The 18,904-nt window shown below is 44.8% G+C and overlaps 2 protein-coding genes across 2 annotated transcripts in view; one reads left to right on the top strand and one right to left on the bottom strand.

Annotated features, from left to right (window-relative positions):
* Window positions 1-9,157, bottom strand: part of Slc49a4 (solute carrier family 49 member 4) — a 76,371-nt gene extending 67,214 nt beyond the window's left edge. The window contains exon 1 of the mRNA XM_052158522.1: window positions 8,502-9,157. Within this exon, the coding sequence (XP_052014482.1) occupies window positions 8,502-8,844 (343 nt within the window). The 5' untranslated portion in view covers window positions 8,845-9,157. The remainder of the gene's footprint in view (window positions 1-8,501) is intronic.
* A 552-nt stretch (window positions 9,158-9,709) lies between these two features.
* Window positions 9,710-18,904, top strand: part of Hspbap1 (HSPB1 associated protein 1) — a 54,666-nt gene continuing 45,471 nt past the window's right edge. Inside the window, exon 1 of the mRNA XM_052158521.1 lies at window positions 9,710-10,151. Within this exon, the coding sequence (XP_052014481.1) occupies window positions 10,088-10,151 (64 nt within the window). The 5' untranslated portion in view covers window positions 9,710-10,087. The remainder of the gene's footprint in view (window positions 10,152-18,904) is intronic.

The following is an 18,904-nucleotide window of genomic DNA, read 5'->3' as shown; positions in this document are numbered from 1 at the left end:
CCTGGGCCATCAACTACAACTGAGGCTGCATCTTCACCAATGGCCTCTCACAATGCGGAGCCTGAACTGACCCCTTCATGCCTTCAGAACCAGTACCACCTGGGTAACTTTTACACATTACCAAGTACAGTTTCAGCATGAGGTACAACCTGGGCTATCTCTGGAACATAGCTCCTTTGTGCTCACAGAAAACACTTCCCAGAAGATTTCACCTCAGTGATGCTGGACTCTTCTTAGCTCCAGCTAACCAGCATCAATTGTTCCAGTAGTCCTTTCTATTTTTCACTCTAAAGTCAGAGAGCCTCACGGCTGAAGCTGCCGAGTTCTGCTGATTGCAGGAGCTAGAACATGATCCCCTAGTTCTATCATACTGTCAAGAGATTTCGTTTTCCAACTCTTTTTTTTTTAAAAATATTTTTATTTTCTATATTCTTTGTTTACATTCCAAATGATTTCCCCTTTCCCAGATCCCCCCTCCCCATATGTCCCATAAACCTTCTTCTCTCCATCCATTCTCCAATCACCTTCCTCCTTTTTCTCTGTCCTTATATTCCCCTACAATGCTAAATCAATCCTTTCCAGGATCAGGACCCTCTCCATACTTCTTCATGGAAGTCATTTGTTATGTGATTTGTGCCTTGGGTATTCGGAGCTTCTGGGCTAATTAATATCCACTTATCAGAGATTACATTCCATGTGTATTCTTTTGTGATTGGGTTACCTCACTTAGAATGATATTTTCCAGATCAAACCATTTGCCTAAAAATTTTGTGAATTCATTGTTTCTAATTGCTGACTAGTATTCCATTGTGTAAATATACCACATTTTCTGTATCCATTCCTCCTTTGAGGGACATCTGGGTTCTTTCCAGCTTCTGGCTATTATAAATATGGCTGCTATGAACATAATGGAGCATGTGTCTTTATTGCATGCCAGGGAATCCTTTGGGTATATGCCCAGGAGAGGTATAGTCTACTTAAGTGACCCGAAAACCTCCACCAGAGAACTCCTACAGCTGATAACCAACTTCAGCAAAGTGGCTGGTTATAAAATCAACTCAAGCAAATAAGTTGCCTTCCTATACTCAAAGGATAAGCAGGCTGAGAAAGAAGTTAGGGAAATGACACCCTTCAAATTAGCCACAACCAATATAAAGTATCTTGGTGTGACTCTAACTAAACAAATGAAAGATTTATATGACAAGAACTTCAGGTCTCTGAAGAAAGAAATCGAAGAAGACCTCAGAAAATGGAAAAATCTGCCATGCTCGTGGATTGGCAGGATTAATATAGTTAAAATGGCCATCTTGCCAAAAGCGATGTACAGATTCAACGCAATCCCCATCAAAATCCCAACTCAGTTCTTCACAGAGTTGGAAAAAGCAATTCTCAAATTCATCTGGAATAACAAAAAACCCAGGATAGCTAAAACTATTCTCAACAACAAAATAAATTCTGGGGGAATCAGTATCCCTGACTTCAAGCAATACTACAGAGCAATAGTGTTAAAAACTGCATGGTATTAGCACAGTGACAGACAAGTGGACCAATGGAATAGAATTGAAGATCTAGAAATGAATCCACACACCTATGGTCACTTGATCTTCGACAAAGGAGCCGAAAACATCCAATGGAAAAAAAGATAGCCTTTTCAACAAATAGTGCTGGTTCAATTGGAGGTCAGCATGTAGAAGAATGAGAATTGATCCATTCTTATCTCCATGTACTAAACTTCACTCCAAGTGGATCAAGGACCTCCATGTAAAACCAGACACACTGAAACTAATAGAAAAGAAACTGGGGAAGACCCTTGAGGACATGGGCACAGGGGAAAAGTTCCTGAAAAGATCACCAATAGCTTATGCTCTAAGATCAAGAATTGACAAATGGGACCTCATAAAATTACAAAGTTTCTGTAAGGCAAAGGACACTGTTAAAAGGACAAAACAGCAACCATCAAATTGGGAAAGGATATTCACCAACCCTACATCTGATAGAGGGCTAATATCCAATATATACAAAGAACTCAAGAAGTTAGACCCCAGGGAACCAAATAACCCTATTAAAAAATGGGGTACAGATCTAAACAAAGAATTTTTACCTGAAGAAATTCGGATGGCCGAGAGGCACCTTAAGAAGTGCTCAACATCATTAGTCATTAGGGAAATGCAAATCAAAACAACTCTGAGATTTCACCTTACACCAGTCAGAATGGCTAAGGTCAAAAACTCAGGAGACAGCAGGTGTTGGCGAGGATGTGGAGAAAGAGGAACACTCCTCCACTGCTGGTGGGGCTGTAAGATGGTACAACCACTTTGGAAATCAGTCTGGCGGTTCCTCAGAAAACTGGACATGACACTTCCGTTTTCCAACTCTTAAGCATGGCTGTCCTGGATATGTAGATTGACCTTGAACTCAGAGATCTGCTTGCGGGTGTGTACCACCACACCTGGATTTAAGCTTTTCTTCACCTAGAACTTGCTCTGGCCCAGCCTGGCCTAGAATTCAGAAATCTGCTTGGCTTTATCTCCTGGGATTAAAGATGTGTACTACCAAATCTGGATCTAAATTTAGCTGGGTAGGATCTTGCCCCAAAGTTCCACTCCCTTAATCTGCTCTCTCCTAGAACACAGGATTCAGCTCTATTTCACTTCCTGGTTCCCCTTTAGTACTCTGAAACCATGTATTTTATATTTTTCCTTTCTAACCTTGCTACACTTGTTCAAAATGATCTTCATGAGACTTAACCAGACAAGAAAGTCTCTGTTGGGCTTTTTTGAGACTTCTTTTGTCAATGCAATTAATACAAATCTCTTCATCTTAGCCTCAGGTAGACTCTTCAGACAAGGGCAAAAAGCAGCCACATTCTTCATTAAAATATCACAAAAACAGTCTCTTATAACTGAAATTCTTCTCCTCTGAAACCTCTTGGGCCAGGTCTGCACAGTTCAAATTACTCTCAGCAACAAAGTGTTCCATATTCCTACTAGGATGGCCCCATTTAAAGCATTCTACTGCTTTCCAAGTCCAAAGTCCCCAAATCCATTCTTCCAAACAAAAGCATGGTCAGGCCTATCACAGCAATATCCCAGTCTCTGGTACCAACTTCTGTCTTAGGGTTTTACTGCTGTGAATAGATACCATGACCAAGGCAAGTCTTATAAAGGACAATATTTAATTGGGGCTGGCTTAGAGGTTCAGAGGTTCAGCCCATTATCATCAAGGTGGGAGCAGAGCAACAAGTAGGCAGGCATGATACCTGCAGAGCTAAGAATTCTACACCTTCATCTGAAGGCTGCTATAGGAAGACTGACGTTTCTAGGCAGGTAGAATGAGGGACTTAAGCCCACACCCACAGTGACACACCTACTCCAACAAGGCCACACCTCATAACAGTGCCACTCTCTGAGTCAAGCATATACAAACCATGACAAATGGCTAAATAAAAATGTCTACAGCCAATTACTGGAGCGATTAGAGGTAGGTGGGTTTTGAGTTACCTGGGTGGAGGTTTTAGAGAGAGGGGAGAGGGGAAGAGAGAAGGATGAGGGCAAGAAGGTGATGGGGGGGGGTGGGGCAGAACACCATGAGAGATAGACCACCAGTACACAGCCAAAAGAAGCAGCAAGTATTTCGGGTACACGGCTGGGGAAGTATCCAGACCAGCAGTTAGGAAAGTAGATTAGGGGTTACTCCCCAGTAATTGTCAAAGCCAAATAAAATAACCATAGTCTGAGTCTCATTCATTTGTTAGTTAGTCAGTGATAAGTTTAAACTGAACCAAGTACAGCCATATTCTCTCTCTCTCTCTCTCTCTCTCTCTCTCTCTCTCTCTCTCTCCATTCTTGTCCAGTGTGCTAGGTTTCTCTCTTCCTTCAGGCATCCACTCAAACACACCTTCCAAGTGAGGCCTGTGGGACAGTTTACATAAACTAGAACACACTAGATCATACCAGACAGTACACCCTTCCTCCTTTATTGTTTATTATTATTATCATCATTAATAATAATAATAACAATATTATTATTATTATCATCCACAGCACTGCCGGTCCTCTCTGCTTCTCAGTCCTCTCACTAGACACGGACTCTAGGAGCCTCTGGTCCCAGCTCACTTTCATCCTGCTATCGCCTTCTCTGGCTTGCCTTCCAGGGCACACAGTCTTGGCCCTGTTATCTCACTAACAGGCTCTTCAGTTTCCTTGCTGGTGAATGGAAAGGGGCGGAAAGGTACAACACCCATTTTAGAAAGATAACAGAGCTTCTGGGCTAAGCAAATGAGAGCAGCACACCTCCGGAGAGCAAGCCACAGAAAGGGAGAACTCGCTGTGTGCGGGTGCACTTGAGACACCAGCATTATGAAAGTGTCTTAACTACTCCCACTGAAAAGCAGAACTGTTCCTAAAAGGAAGAACTTTGGGGGACAGTTATCTGTGTGTGCAGTGCGCATGCTGGGGGTCCCCAAACTCTAGGACACAATCTCCAGCTCAAAGGAGAGCTCTTAAATTCATTTTTTAAATTGTCTCAACCAATGGAAAATACAAAATTAAATTTACCATACTGATATAGGAACTATGAACTACTCCCCAAAGCAACTTATTTTCTAAAGGGAACAGTAACAATGTAGACAGCCACATAGATACGCTGATGACAGTACACTAAAAACTAGCATTCTGTAACACAGAAGAATAATAAACTTAGAAAATAACAGTCAAATACTACTGAAAAAAGAAGTTTAAAAGCATTCCATTCTATTAAACAAAAATTATTTTTTTTTGGACTGAGTTTCTATACTAGAACCCAAAGGACCAGACTAGACCAGACCAAAATTGAGTTGTCTTAGTTAAAAACACCATAACCAAAAGCGACTTTGAGAGGAAAGGATTCATTGCAGCCTATAACGTTTAGGTCACATTCCATCACTGAGGGAAGTCGGGGCAGGAACTGAGGAACCTGGAAGCAAGAACTGAAGGAGAAACCTGAAGGAAATATGCTTACTGGCTGGCTTCTCATGGCTTGCTCAGCCTGTTTTGTTATAGCACCCAGGACCACCAGCCCAAGGCTAGCACTATCCACAGGGGTTACGCCTTCCCACATCAATCATCAAGCAAAAAATGCACCACAGGGTCTAGAGAGATGGCTCAGAAGTTTAGAACATATATTCTTCCAGTTCTCGCAGAGGACCCGAGTTTGAATCCCTACACCCACATCAGTTCCCCCCCCCCTCTCTCTCTCTCTCACACACACACACACACACACACACACACACACACACACCCCTACCTACCTACCTACAGAGGCATTTTTCTCTAAAAGGATTCCTTGATTCAAGTTGACATAAAAACTAGCCAGTCTAAGAGTCATTCATGCTAAAGTTAAATTAAAACTTTAAGGAAGTAAATAAATCACAAAATAGACCAGTCTTTCCTGAACAGATTTCTAGTAAGGCAGTATCATAAGGAAGTCTTCTCTGCTTTACCACTTTAAAAAAAAATGTGTCCAGGAACAATCGTGGTTAACAGTCAGGTTTTCTCTGTTCTGTGCTCTTGTTTATACCCATAAGAGGCAGTGTTACAGTGGGTGTGCTCATTCTGTTGTGTAGAATGGAGAGTATCTCACTCACCAATCAAATAAAAAATTAGTAAGGCTATCATTAAGCCTGTCCTAATTTTGTTTTTAGCTGTGTGTGTGTGTGTGTGTGTGTGTGTGTGTGCACATCTGTGTCTGCAGGTGCTTGGGCAGCTGGAGAAGTACACTGGTTGTCTTCCTCTATCACTTTCCACCTTATTTTTAAAGATGGTCTTCCACTGAATCTGAAGCTCTCTGGAGCTCAAGGGATCCTCCTGTCTCAGATGCCAGGCTCAGCTTTTACATGGATGCGTAGGGATTCGATCTGGGGTTTGCTTGCATTCACAGCAAGCACTCCTACCCACTGAACCATCTCCTCAACCCCTTAATTGTTGCTTTCTGGTGACTCTTAACATGGCCAACTTTTAAAGGAGCACCTAAGGAATTTCCAGATTTGAAAAAACTAGAATGAATTTTAAGACAGAAAACAAACAAAAACAAATAACAGTAAAACATTAATGAATCCAAATAAAATCTGTAATTCAGTTTAAAGGCAAACAGAAAGCCCCCAAGCAAACAAACAAACAAACAAACAAAATCGCCTATTCAGTGTGCTACAGGAATTGTTCTGGAATAAGCACCCCACAGCAATGAAGAGAGGGAGCTGTCACTTGTGGATAGAAGTCAGGACAGCTCCTGAAATGTTTTCAAACCCAAGTCCAGTTTGTATTCTCAGTTTTTATTCAAACACAAGGTGGGGCAGGCAAGCAAGCTAGGTTTCTACAGAAGCTGTCCAGGCAGTCAACGGGTTGTTTCAGGGTTGTTTCAGTGACCCACTGTTTCAGTGATTTCTCAGGGTCTTACTGTTTCAGGTGGCAAGTGAGGTCATGCTTGGAAAACAGACAGAAGGGACAAGCAGTGCTTTAGGTCACTAAACACATCAGCATGTAATAATTGGTCTCTTCTACCTTATCCTACATCAAGTGCTTATTAGAATTCTCTGCCAGCTTTTCTTGGAAGAAAGAGCCACACCAGTCGACATACCTTTCCTGTACTACACACTTCTTCCCACTAGCAGATTCTTCACACCAGATTCTTCACACCGGAGTTACACCACAGTCCTTCCTTTTAGAACTATACACACTAAGGCTACAGCTCTCTTATCTGATCTTCACTCGATCTATCTGCCTCAGGTTTGTTGTTTTTTTTTTTTTTTTCAGAAGCTTCATCTTGTTTCGTGACTTTTACACCCATTACCATTGTTGTCACCCAACTCTAATGGCATCCCAGTTTGCCAAATGACCTACTTAAAAAAAAAAGAATGCACAGGACTGAATGCTAACGTAGAACATATCAAAGCACCTTTTATTTTCTTTTGGATACTAATATTCAGTGCTTAGCTATTCTAGCCTCCCTTTTTGAGCACCTGCACTCAAGTTGATCATGAATGTATTCAGTCATCAATTTTGTTGTCTCCTCCATGTGGGTTCCTGTATCATTGGGAAGAGGGGGAGCACTGCTGGATTTTGCTCTTTCAATAACAGTAGTTAGAAGACCATGTTGCACCAGACCATCACAGCTCCATGTCAACCTGTGTTCTACTTTTACTTGCTGGTAATGTTTGTGTTCACCCAGATTCCTATGTTGAAATCCTACTCCCAGTTAAGTGAGGTTGTCAGGGCATGGGCTGGACACATAACATATAGAGTTACTGCCCTTATAAGAAACCCCAGAGAAATCCCTGGCCACTTTCCTTGAGACATTACAAAGAAAAGAGCAGCTGGGTTGTGGTGGCACATGCCTGTAATCCCAGCACTCTGGGAGGCAGAGGCAGGTGGATTTCTGAGTTCGAGGCCAGCCTGGTCTACAGAGTGAGTTCTAGGACAGACAGGGCTATACAGAGAAACCCTGTCTCAAAAAAACCAAATCCAAAGAAAACCAAAAAAAAAAAAAAGAGCATTGACCAAACAATGCTAGCCAGATAAAAAGCATTCTGCTTGACCCTTCATCTTGGTCTTCCAGAGGGGTTATAAATAAAGTTCGTTTGTTTTAAAGATTATGGCTGTTTGTCAATAGACCTATAGATTAAGACAATGTCCCAAAACTACCTGAAAAATCTATTGCATCAAAACTCATAAAAGGCCGAATAGAAACAAAGCAGTTTCCGACCATTACCCAACTACATTACCTAAGAAGTTTAAATCATGCACAACAGCCTCCCGGGGGTTTATTCATCCTCTGGAGGGTTGGTTCAACATCTTGACTCTTTCCACTCTGGTCTTTTCCTCACCTCACAGAATCACACTGGCAATTGGCAAAGTGAGATAGATGCCTGAAGTCCCTAAGTGAAAGAGAGCCTTCCTGCATCTGCGATCTTTATCTGAGAGTAATAAATCACAACTGAAAAGTCACCTGGGCGGAAGCTCTCGGTTTACCTGGGGATCTAACTTCCAGAAAACCAAGCGTCAGACCTGAGTTTCCCAATAGTCATCTAGGGCTGGAGTCACCACGCCAGCTCATTACCCGCTTACATCTGGTCATCACTGGTTTCCTCTGATCTTTCACCCTCAGCACCCCAAATCTCTTTGAAATCAAAGCATGAGTCACTTTTGTCAGGTGTCAAAAACATTCACAGCAAGTGCACTGAATCGCCCTGATGTCCACAGAATACAAAGCCTTCTACATCTGATGATTACCTAAATCTCTAATGTGGCATAAAGGGCGTAACACAAAACATCAATACTTGGAAAGCATCCTCCTTATTTGTCGCTTTGGGGCCAGAGGGTTTCCGAGTTAGGAATGGGATGCCAGCTACACTGGGTCACCTCACACAACCCCTACACCAAACCCAAAGAGGCACAAGCAGGCCTGGATCCCGGCAGGCGCCAACTCCCAGAGAAGGGACACGCCCGCAGGCGTCCGGGACCCCTTACCTCTCTTGTCCAGCAGCCACATGAACGCGAAGCAGGGCAGGAAGCCTATGGGCCCCCACAGGACCAGGAGCGCGATGTCCCATCCGGAGAAGCTATAGGCCTGGCGCGCTGAGTTCTGGATGGGGCCCCAGGTGTTCCAGACCAGGCCCTGGGCAAACGCGAGGAGCGAGAAGAGCAGCAGCACCAGCCAACGGCGCCCGTACACCCTCCCGGGGCCGGGGCCAGCCGCGGGCAGCACGGCCGCCGCCTCCCGGCCCCTGCGCGCAGCCCCCGGCGCAGGCCCGAGCCCCGGCCCCAGCAGCGGCTGCCGCTCCTCCTCCTCGCTGCTCCAACCCGAGCCCATGGCGACGACGCCCGCCGGCCCTGCCCGAAGCGTCCCGGTGGCCGCAGACCAGCCGGGAGCTGACTGGGCGGGTGGAGCGGGAGCCGGAGCCGCACTAGTCCTCGGCCTCCCGGGCGCGTCTGCTGCGTCTGCGCCTGCGCCGCCCGAGCCCGAGGGGAGGAGGCGAGGCGGGATCCACCCTGCTCTCTGGGAGCCCTGGAAAGCCCGGGGAGAGAAGCCCGGGACCCTAGGAGTGAGAAGGGTGGAAGATCGCGGCCTGCTGGGAGGCTGGAGCGAAGGAGGTTGAGTCAGTCACTCGCGGGTTGCTGGAGGAAGTGCCCAAGTTTACATCACGTGCCTAATAAACAACTCGCTGACCTCAGGTCACTTATCCCAATGCTTGGTTCTATATTAGGCTTACTTTTGTTTTTATTGGGGTTCTAACTGCGGAAATTATAGAGGGGAGGATATTGATGTTTAAGAAGGTCTCAGGGTATTGTATCATGAAACCCACTTGGTTTTGTTTGTGTTTGACATATCCAGGGGGATTATAAACTAGCCAATTTTCCTTCATACATACAAGGAGATTTCCTACCCATTTTGTATGTCATGCAAAAGGGTAAATAATACGGATTGTGTTAAAATTGGAAGACAGTGACCTAGATCTATCTCTTGGTATGTTAACGAGACTAAATAAACAGCAAAAGCCGGAGACTGTGCCTCTCTTGACCAGAGACATTTGTTTGTCCAAACGTTATATCCAGAACCTTGACAGCCGCCTGTGTCCTTGAAACCTACACTCAAGTAATATGGCATATCTGGATCAGCAAATGAGTCACAGGGAACGCCTTCAGGGGACATTGCCTGAGGTTCATATTCCCAGGCAGGCAGGAAAACAAGCTGGGACGACACTGATGCCAAGGGGACCGCCGAGGTGGAAGAGCAGGCAAACCGGCCGGCGATCCGCTAAAACGCGAGTCCCACTGAGGGAAAGCCAAGGCGAAAATGGAGGATCCGACTAGTGAAGGAGGAGAAACAGAAGTGAAGCTAAGGGTGGAAGAAAAAGGAGCCGCGGCCCAGCCCACGTGCTCGGCGCCTTTCAGCACCCAAAGAGCAAAACAAACTGGCGTGGCCACGCCCTGCGTCGTCACGTGACCGCGGGAGCGCCGGTTCCGGCAAAGGCGGAGGATTCTTCCAGTGTGGAAGCCGCGCATCCTGGTGAAATAGCTCACCTGGCGCTCTCTCCATCCTCGGCGCGATAGCCATGGCAGCAGGCTGCGAGGGGAGCGCGCCCAGGACCCTGAGCGAGAGGACGGTGGGGGAGGAAGGTAGGTGCGAGTCAGGGACTCCGGAGTGCCTCCGCGGTGCGGCTGGGCGCGGTTCCATCCTGGGTCTCTCCCGCGGCGTGGTAGGCCTGGCAGAGAAGGACTTTTGAATGAATGTGGCTTCTTAAGGTCGTGCCGATCAGTTTTCTGATCCGTGCTCCTTTACCGGGACAAGTACCAGCGTGGAGTAAGAAGTTCCTCTGAGTACTCCCGGAGAGCTGGCCTGCGAGGGAATTTTGCGGTGATTCTCTTGTCTGTGCCTTTCATCTTCCATGATAAGGTGCTGGATTCCAGGTGTGTGCGACCATAGCTTTTTTATGGAGATCTCTGAGGAGTTGTGCCAGGCATGTGCACCGGGTGGTTTTACTTGACAATCTATCCCTCTGCCCAAAATCATTCTCTTTTGTTTCTAAACCAATTTATCTTTCTGATAATGTATCCTGTATCCTATTTTATGCCTCTGGTATCCACCATTCACCAAAAGTGACACTTCCCGTAAAATTCTTTAATAATTTGTATTGGACTTTAGAACCTAGACTAAAATCCAAGAGCCAAACCGTGACCTACACAAATCTTTAGTTTGGAGTCTGTTGTGTTTTATAAAAATAAAGTAAGGAATATGTTTGGATGTGTAGCCAGGTGTTGGGGAAGGGGGTGTCTTCACAGGCCCATGCCGAGGCATCCCTAACTCTTGAGGGACCTGCCACACGAAGGTATAGTATAGACTAGAGTTTAATCAGGGTATGGCTAGGGAGTTGAGGGAGTAGAGACAGAAATGCAGACAGAGAGCTCACAGGAGTAGAGGCCTGCCATGAGCACGTGGAGGGGGGAGGGGAATGGAGAAAGAGGTTAAGGAGCAAGGTCAAGAGAGCAAGAGAAAGAGGAGGGGCACGCAGCCCCTTTTGTAGTGAGTCAGCCACTCCTGGCTATTGCCAGGTAACTGGGGCGGAGCCTAGACAAAATGCCTACAGGGTCTGTAGGTGTCTCTAAACATCTCTTCTATTTGTTCATTCTTTAATTAGCCATAAAATGTGGCTTTTTTGTGGCATTTCCTACCATCTTGACTTGGGTCGAATCCCCTATCATACTGTGGTACCCATCTCCCAAGTTCCAAAGTGTGCAAGCATCTAAGACCTTGCAATGACATCAAACTGGTCTGAAACATTCACTGTGATATTCACCATCGTTAGCTGTATTAATACAGCACCCAAATTAACATCTCTAATCGTTGCTTATTCTACTAGCTGTTAAGCACTTTGAGGAAATAACTTGTGGTGGCTTGAGTGAAATGGCCCCACAGGCTCATCAATTTAAACGTTTGGTTCCCCAATTGGTGGAACTCTGGGAAGAATTGGGAAAATGGCCTTGCTGGAGGTATGTCACTAGGGGAAGGCTTTGAGGTTTCAAAAGCCCGTGCCATTCCCACTTCGCGCGCTCTCCACTTCCTGCTTGTGGACCAGAATGTAAGTTTTTAGTTACTGCTACAATTCCATGCTTGCCTGACTACTGCTATGTTCCCTACCAAGATGGATCACAGATGCTGTCTTAGTTAGAGTTATTGCTTCTATGAAGAGACAACCCGATCAAATCAAAGTAACTCTAATAAAAGAAAACATTTATTTAGGGCTGGCTTACAGTTTCAAAGGTTCAGACCATTATCATCACGGCAGGAAGTATGGCAGCCTTTAGGCAGACGTGGTGCTGGAGGAGCTGAGAGTTCTACAACTTGGTCTTGAAGACAGCCAGGAGGAGATTCTCTTCCACACTGGGCACAACTGTGAACCCTAGAAGATGTCAAAGCCTGCCTACGCAGTGACATCCTCCAACAAGGCCGTACGTACTCAGTAAACTCTTTATAAGTTGCCTTGGTAATGGCATCTTTAGAAAACTAATACCAAAGTTGGTACTAGGGGAAGGGTATATTTTTCTGACAGACCTGACCAGGTTTGGGGGGGGGCATGAAGAAGACTTTGGGCAATCATGGCATTAGAAAAGTATTAATTTCATTTACCACTGTGTGCCCAGTAGCACATACAGTATCAGACATGTAATATGTATGCTGAGTGAATGAATAAGGGAATCCCAGCCAGATAAGGTATTGCATACCTGTGCCCCATAACATAAGAGAATAGATGAGGAACTCAAGGTTCACATAGCAAGTTTGAGGCCAGCCTGGACATAAACCCTCTCAAAGAAAATGAAAAAGGAGCCAGTGAGATGGTTGAGTGGGTAAAGTGCTTGCTCTGCTTGTCTGGCAACTTGAGTTTGAACCCCTCAGAACCCCTGTGTAGTGGGTTGGCCTAACACTAACCTTTATTCTAATGCTAAGTGCTGGCTAAGAGATTTGGAGTCTGCTGTAGCCTTTGGTGCCTGCAGCCTAAAGCTGGGGAGAAGAGAGATAGGCGGGGTTAAGGTTACCTAGGCTAGAGGCCATGCAGAAGAGCTGCCCTCGCCACCACGGGTTAGCTGAACTGTAGCCATGTGGGCTGGCCAATTGGAGCGAGTGGCAACCCAGATGAAACATAGTAAGTAATATTGTGGTTATGAATAGAAAATGGATTCTAACAGCATGGAAGGTAGGCAGTTGCTTAGCTATTGTGCTGCATGAAATATACTAAAAATATAAAGGCAGGCTGGAGACATGGCTCAGTGGTTAAGAGTGATAACTGCTTTTCCAGAGGTCCTGGGGCCAATTCCCGGCCACCAGATGGCGGCTCACAACCCTCTGTAATAGGATATGATGCCCTCTTCTGGTGTGTCCCAAGACAGCTATAGTGTACTCAAATAAAATAAATAATCTTTTAAAAATATATATAAAGTCTGTGTGTGTGTGTCTTTTATTTTGGGAATATAGATGGTCAAAAGCGGGAAGGAACCCCTGTGCTGGGATTTTTTAAATATTTTTTTACTACACCCATGTAAAGGTAGAAAAGGAGTCTTGATACCATGGTTGTCCTCTGACCTCATGTGAGCTGTGGCACAGGCATGTCTAATAATAGAATGCATGCATTCTAGTAATTTTTTAATTTAAAATTAAAAACAGGAACTGTCCCGGGGTAAGGGAAGGAGGAGGACATGGTCCAGGGGTTGAAAGTTGATGTGAGGAGGGCTGAAGAAGGTTCCCTTATGTCCAGTTACCCAGACTTGAAAAAGTAATGTAAGTCTTTGAAGAGGTTTGATTGTGGATGTGATATGAACAAATTTAAGTTTAGGATGATCACTCTGGCTGAAGATACAGGATAAATTCGAGGGACTGCACAATTATTATGAAAATTGAAGATAATACATGTAGCTAACCTAACTTTAGTGTCTGGTTGGAATTAGATAGCTAAGATAGCCATTTTTTTATTGCTAGCAGCAAGTGTAGGCCAGCAGTCTTGTCTTGTTTATTGAAGGCCTTTGGTCCAATTCCCAGCACCACAAATGGGGTGACTGACATGAGGAAAGAGATGGGAGGTGTTTCTTTTCCAGCCTGAAAAACAAGGTATAAATTAGTGTGAGGGTTTTTGAGTATAATGGGACCTGTTTGATTAAGCACTTGGCCCAGGGTCCTATAGCGCTGGACACTCTACAGGCATCAGAAGTCAGCCTTAGACAGTGACTCTTCGTTGTCTCATACCAATGAAGATTAAAGTGACAAACTCTTCTCAGAAGGTGCAAAGTAGAAGCAAGCTTGATTAGGGAAAATTACAGAAAAAAATGAGAAATTAGAGAAAAGTGAGAGTGGGAAGGGTTTCTAGAGAGGAAAGCTATTGAGTTCCTTTGTCTCTGGGTTTTTATAGAGCCATGGCGTAATTGGACAAGGGAATCTCTGTTGAGATTGGTTGGTGTTGGCTCTGGCCTATCATGGGCTGAACCAATGGAGAGCCTCCACACTCCATGCATGCCCCTCTGGCCTGCCCGGAGAGGCCATCATGCACTGTCCACTCGGTCATGTACTGTCCACTGGGGTGATTGAAGCCGCCTGTTGCCTTTGCCTCTGGGTTTGTAGTGACCGGCCTTAGCTGCTAGCTGTTACTTGCTGACAGTAATTTCTTCAGATATTGCAGGTGTGTTAAATGCTGCTAATTATGTATTCTAAGGTCTCTTTATTCTCATGGGTACCAAGAAATAGCTGCAATTGTTCTTAGCTAACCCCCTGTTTATGGAATGGTCTGGGGTCCCTTTGCTGAAATAGTTGGGGCTTGTTAGGAGACAACCTCACTTAATTTAGTCTGTTAAAGTTAGCTGCATCAGAAGCAAGACGATAAGAAGGGACAGACACCGCACAGTCTGGCTGTCTCATAGCCAGTTACAGGCCCTCTTTGTCTTCCTTAACCCTTTAGCCCGTGCCCTGTTTCTTTAACCCAAGCCTTGGTTCTCCCTGCAGCATATGTAGAGCCTGCTGCTCCCTCACAGCTCCTGCAGCATTAGAGATAGTGAGACTGTTGGGAGCAAGGCTGGGTTTTATCTGAATAGATGGCATTTAGGTATGAGTGTGGGATGTTAAAGAACACACCAAACATACAGCTAAGCAGAAGGGTATTTACTTAGTTATTTTGCAGCATTCACATACCGTAAAATCCCTTCTTTTTCAAATGCATAAAGCAGTGGTTTTTAGAATGTTCCCAAGGCTGTCCAGCCATTTCATCACTGTCATTGCAAAACATCCTGACCATTCTCAAAAGTACCCTGATAGCATTGGCAGTTGCTCCCTATCTCTCTTTTGCCCTAGCTCTGGGTAACCTCTTATCCCCATCTCTGTAGATCTGCCTATTCTGGACATTTCCTTTAAGTGGAATCATACAGTATGTGTGGTGTTTAATGTCTCTCCTTTAACCTGTTTAGGGTGTCATACATGCTAATGTATGCACGAATGTCGACCTACCACATTGTGTTTATCTACTTAACTAGTGGATATTGGCATTATTTCTACTTTCAACAAATTATGAAACATTAACAAACAGTCCACCTATGAGCATTTGTATATGTGTATGTGTGTGTATATATGTGAACATGCTTTTAGTTTTCATAGATGTATGTATTCAAAAGTAGAATTGCTGGGTCATTGATAACTCTTTGTTCAGCTTTTAAGAAAAATCTTCTGAAGTTAGAAGTAGCAATAAAGCCGGGCAGTGGTGGCGCGCGTCTTTGATCCCATCACTTTGGAGGCAGAGGCAGGCGGATTTCTGAGTTTGAGGACAGCCAGGGCTACACAGAGAAACCCTGTCTTGAAAAACAAACAAACAAAAAACCCAAAACAACAATAACAAAAAACAGTGGAAATACGGACCTTCCTCACCATAGCTTATACACACATTTTTGCAGGTAGCCTTCAGTTTCAGATTAAGGAACATTTTGAATTCTCTTTTTGGAACTTTGGACCCTATTTTAAACTGTCACCTTCTCCAGAACCATTAATTGAGGATGACACACACTTATTATAAAGTAAGCAAAATCCTTCTACAAGAGACAGCTTTGTCTTCAGTTAGACAAGGCAAGGGGGAACAAACGGTTTTTTAAAACGCTCACATTACAAGGATGCAAGGAGAAAAGCAAAGGTATTTAGTTTGAAGATGGATGCAGTGGGGATCCTAAACAGAGAGTGTATAGGGCAGCAGGAGACAGCCTCACCTTAAAACCTTACCCCACAACCGCTTTAAATGTTACCACCTTGAGGGAAAGGGCATGTAGGGTTGTGTTGGTGGGAGGAGTTAGCGTGGAAGATGTACTCCCAGAAATTAGTATTATTCCTTTACACACCCAGAGCTTTGGGAATTACTTGAGGCAGCTAGTTGTATGGCAGCTTGGCCCAGCTACAGTCACCTGGAAGGAGGGAACCTGAACTGAGAAACCTCCTCTGAACTTCCTACTGTTTTTCTGTAACTGCCTGCAGTTACCTCCAACAGGTTATCTGGAAGGAAAGCTGGGGATGAAATAGAACAGGCTTGCAAGAGAGAAATAAGGAGCTAAGACCAGTTTTCGGATCAAGGCTCAAAGTTTTGATGGAGGGGGGGGAACCTTCCCCCAAAGGCTGGAAACTCGTCCCCAGAACCAGTTGCCCAGCAGATGGCTAGTCCCTCTCAGGGAACTACAGGTCCTTGAAGAACAGTGGGCTAGAGCTCCACCCTAGGTGGGAAATAGTGGCTAGCATGGAGGTCTGAAATTCCCCCTCAAAGGCTGGGGGGAGGGCACAATTTTTCTTAATCAGTTATTGAGGAGGGAAGGCAGCCTAAGGTGGGTGATATCAGCTGGTGGTCCTGGGTTCTACGAGAAAGCCAGCTGAGCAATGCCTGGGGAGCAAGCCAGTAAATGCCCATCCATGCCCTGTATCCGCTCAGGCCTCCAGGATCCTGCCCTGTCTTCCTTCAGTGATGAACTGTGGTGTGGAAGTGTAAGTCAAATTAAACCCTTTCCTTCCCAGCTAAGATACCACTACAAGTTGAACTGGTCTGTGCTTCCTGGAGTCATGAAGTCATTGAAGTTTAGTACAGTTTGGGCACGGAGATGAATAGAAGAGACGTTGATGTGGAAGTGAGAAGACTAAAGAGCCCAAGGTCTGCAGAGTAGAGGGCTGGGAACTGCAGAGACCGATTTACAGGCGAGGAGGTGGTGACAGAAAAGGAGGAAACTGTAGGGTCAGAGAAAAGGCAGGGTGAAACATAAATGTTGAAGTGGCAGGCAGGGAGGGGAGTCGTGGGGTTCAGGCTTCCCAGAAAAACAAAGGAACCACAGAAACGAGGATGTGGAGAAGGTTTAGGGGTACTGAGAATAACGTTTCGAGGGGTTACTCGAAAGTTGGGGATAGTTAGAACACAGCTGACTGGGTAAGGTGGTAAGAAACTGGAACTGATGCCTTGTTTGAGACTTTCTGGTTATGCTTGGTGGAGTATTTATTATTCAGATGGTATATAAACCTGACCACTTTCAACGCCTCCTGCGGGCATCAGAGCAGCCGGCCTCCACCACTCAGCTGCTACAAGTGCTGTTAGAAGCATGGTGCCCTGAGTTCGAGGCCAGCCTGGTCTTCAGAGTGAGTTCCAGGACAGCCAGGGCTATCTAGAGAAATCCTGTCTCAAGGAAAAAAGAAGAAGCATGGGTGCGAGTGTCTCTTCGGGGTCTTACTATTGACCATCTTTAATTTAAAATGAAAAGCAGGGCAAATAACTGGTTTGCTTTCAGTAGTAGAAAATGTACTCAGAGGCATCTGGAGTCAGATCAAAATATTTTGGGAGAGAATTTGAAGATACTATGAAGCATTTGGAAAGAGCATTAGTATTTGAGATTCCATTCTTTATAGTGTGCCAGCCTGATTTAAAATGCAGATTTATTTTGCCTTGTTTTAAGTTTAAGATCAGTATTATTTTTTTAGTTTGAGTTTCTTGGGCTTGTGTGTGTGTGTGTGTGTGTGTGTGTGTGATGTATATGTGTATACGTATGCTCGTTCACATCTGTGTGGGTGTACAAGTGCATGCTTAAGTCTGAGAATGCTGGCCGGCTTCCTCCTCCATGAATCTCTCTGTATTGAGACGGTCTCTCGCTGAACCCAGAACTGGCTGTATGATCTAGTCAGTTTAGCCAGATAGATAACGAGAAGGATTCCCTGTCTCTGCAGCTCTGGGATGGACTACCATATGTGGCTTTTGGGGATCTGAACTCTGTTCCTCACACTTGCATGACCAGCACTTTGTCTGCTGAGCCATCTCCCTAGCCTTTATGTACCAATCTTTGAGGAGACAGAGAGAATGTCTGGGTCAGCTGGGGAAGAGTAAGTGTAGCATTGGAAGAATCTAAAAAAGCTTGTGTCTGAATCATGTATTCACCCCAAGCTTGGCAGTGACATGGTTAAGTTGTAACTGCCTCGACATTAAAATGTGGTGTTTCTTCTCTAGCAAAAGGTCACCTTGAATCCTTGAAATTCCCAAGATTGTAGTAGTCGTCATCGTCGTTGTTGTCGTTGCTGTTGTTGCTTGAGACAGGATCTCTCTTGTAGTCCTGGCTGACCTGGAACTCCACGGTAGACCGGTATGGACTGGAATGTTAGAGATGCGCTTGCTTTTGCCTCCTGAGTGCTGGGATTAAAGGTGTGCACACACCTGGCTACCTACTGATGATTTTATTACAGCATTGTGTTACCTTTTCAGAACTTTCTTAGTTTGTATTGACATTTCAGAGTTATACAGTGTTTTGTTTGCCCGAGGATTCAGAGGACTTCTAGTCATTCCACCTTAGCCCTGAGTTCTGGGATTACAGGCCAGTGTCTACAGTGCACTCCTCCATTCTGTTAGGTGTTATTTATTCTATCAGGTTTTTAGACCTGGCTCTAATGATACTTGCTTTTTGTCCTAATAGCCCTCATTCTACTGGCTTTAAGTTTCACACATGTGTAATAGCTGTCAGGTGGAAGAGACTTCTGTACATGTATGCATTTCAGAAATCTCCCCATGCCGGGGTTTTGTTGTTGTTGCCCTGTTTTGTTTACATCCTATTGTACTGTGCTGGGGATTTCTATATTGTAACTGTTAAGACAATACAGTCATAACAGTTCTGTGCAATTTTTATTTATAATTTATTCACTTGTATTTTCTAATGTGAGTGTCTTAGTCAGGATTTCTATTCCTGCACAAAGATCATGACCAAGAAGCAAGTTGGGGAGGAAAGGGTTTATTGAGCTTACACTTCCACGTTGCAGTTCATCACTAAAGGAAGTCAGGACTGGAACTCAAGCAGGTCAGGAAGCAGGAGCTGATGCAGAGGCCATGGAGGGATGTTCCTTA

This window comes from Apodemus sylvaticus, chromosome 15 (genome assembly GCF_947179515.1).
Source record: "Apodemus sylvaticus chromosome 15, mApoSyl1.1, whole genome shotgun sequence".
NCBI lineage: Eukaryota > Metazoa > Chordata > Mammalia > Rodentia > Muridae > Apodemus > Apodemus sylvaticus.
Note: the sequence above shows the minus strand (reverse complement) of the source record. Positions and strands in the feature narration are given on the sequence as shown.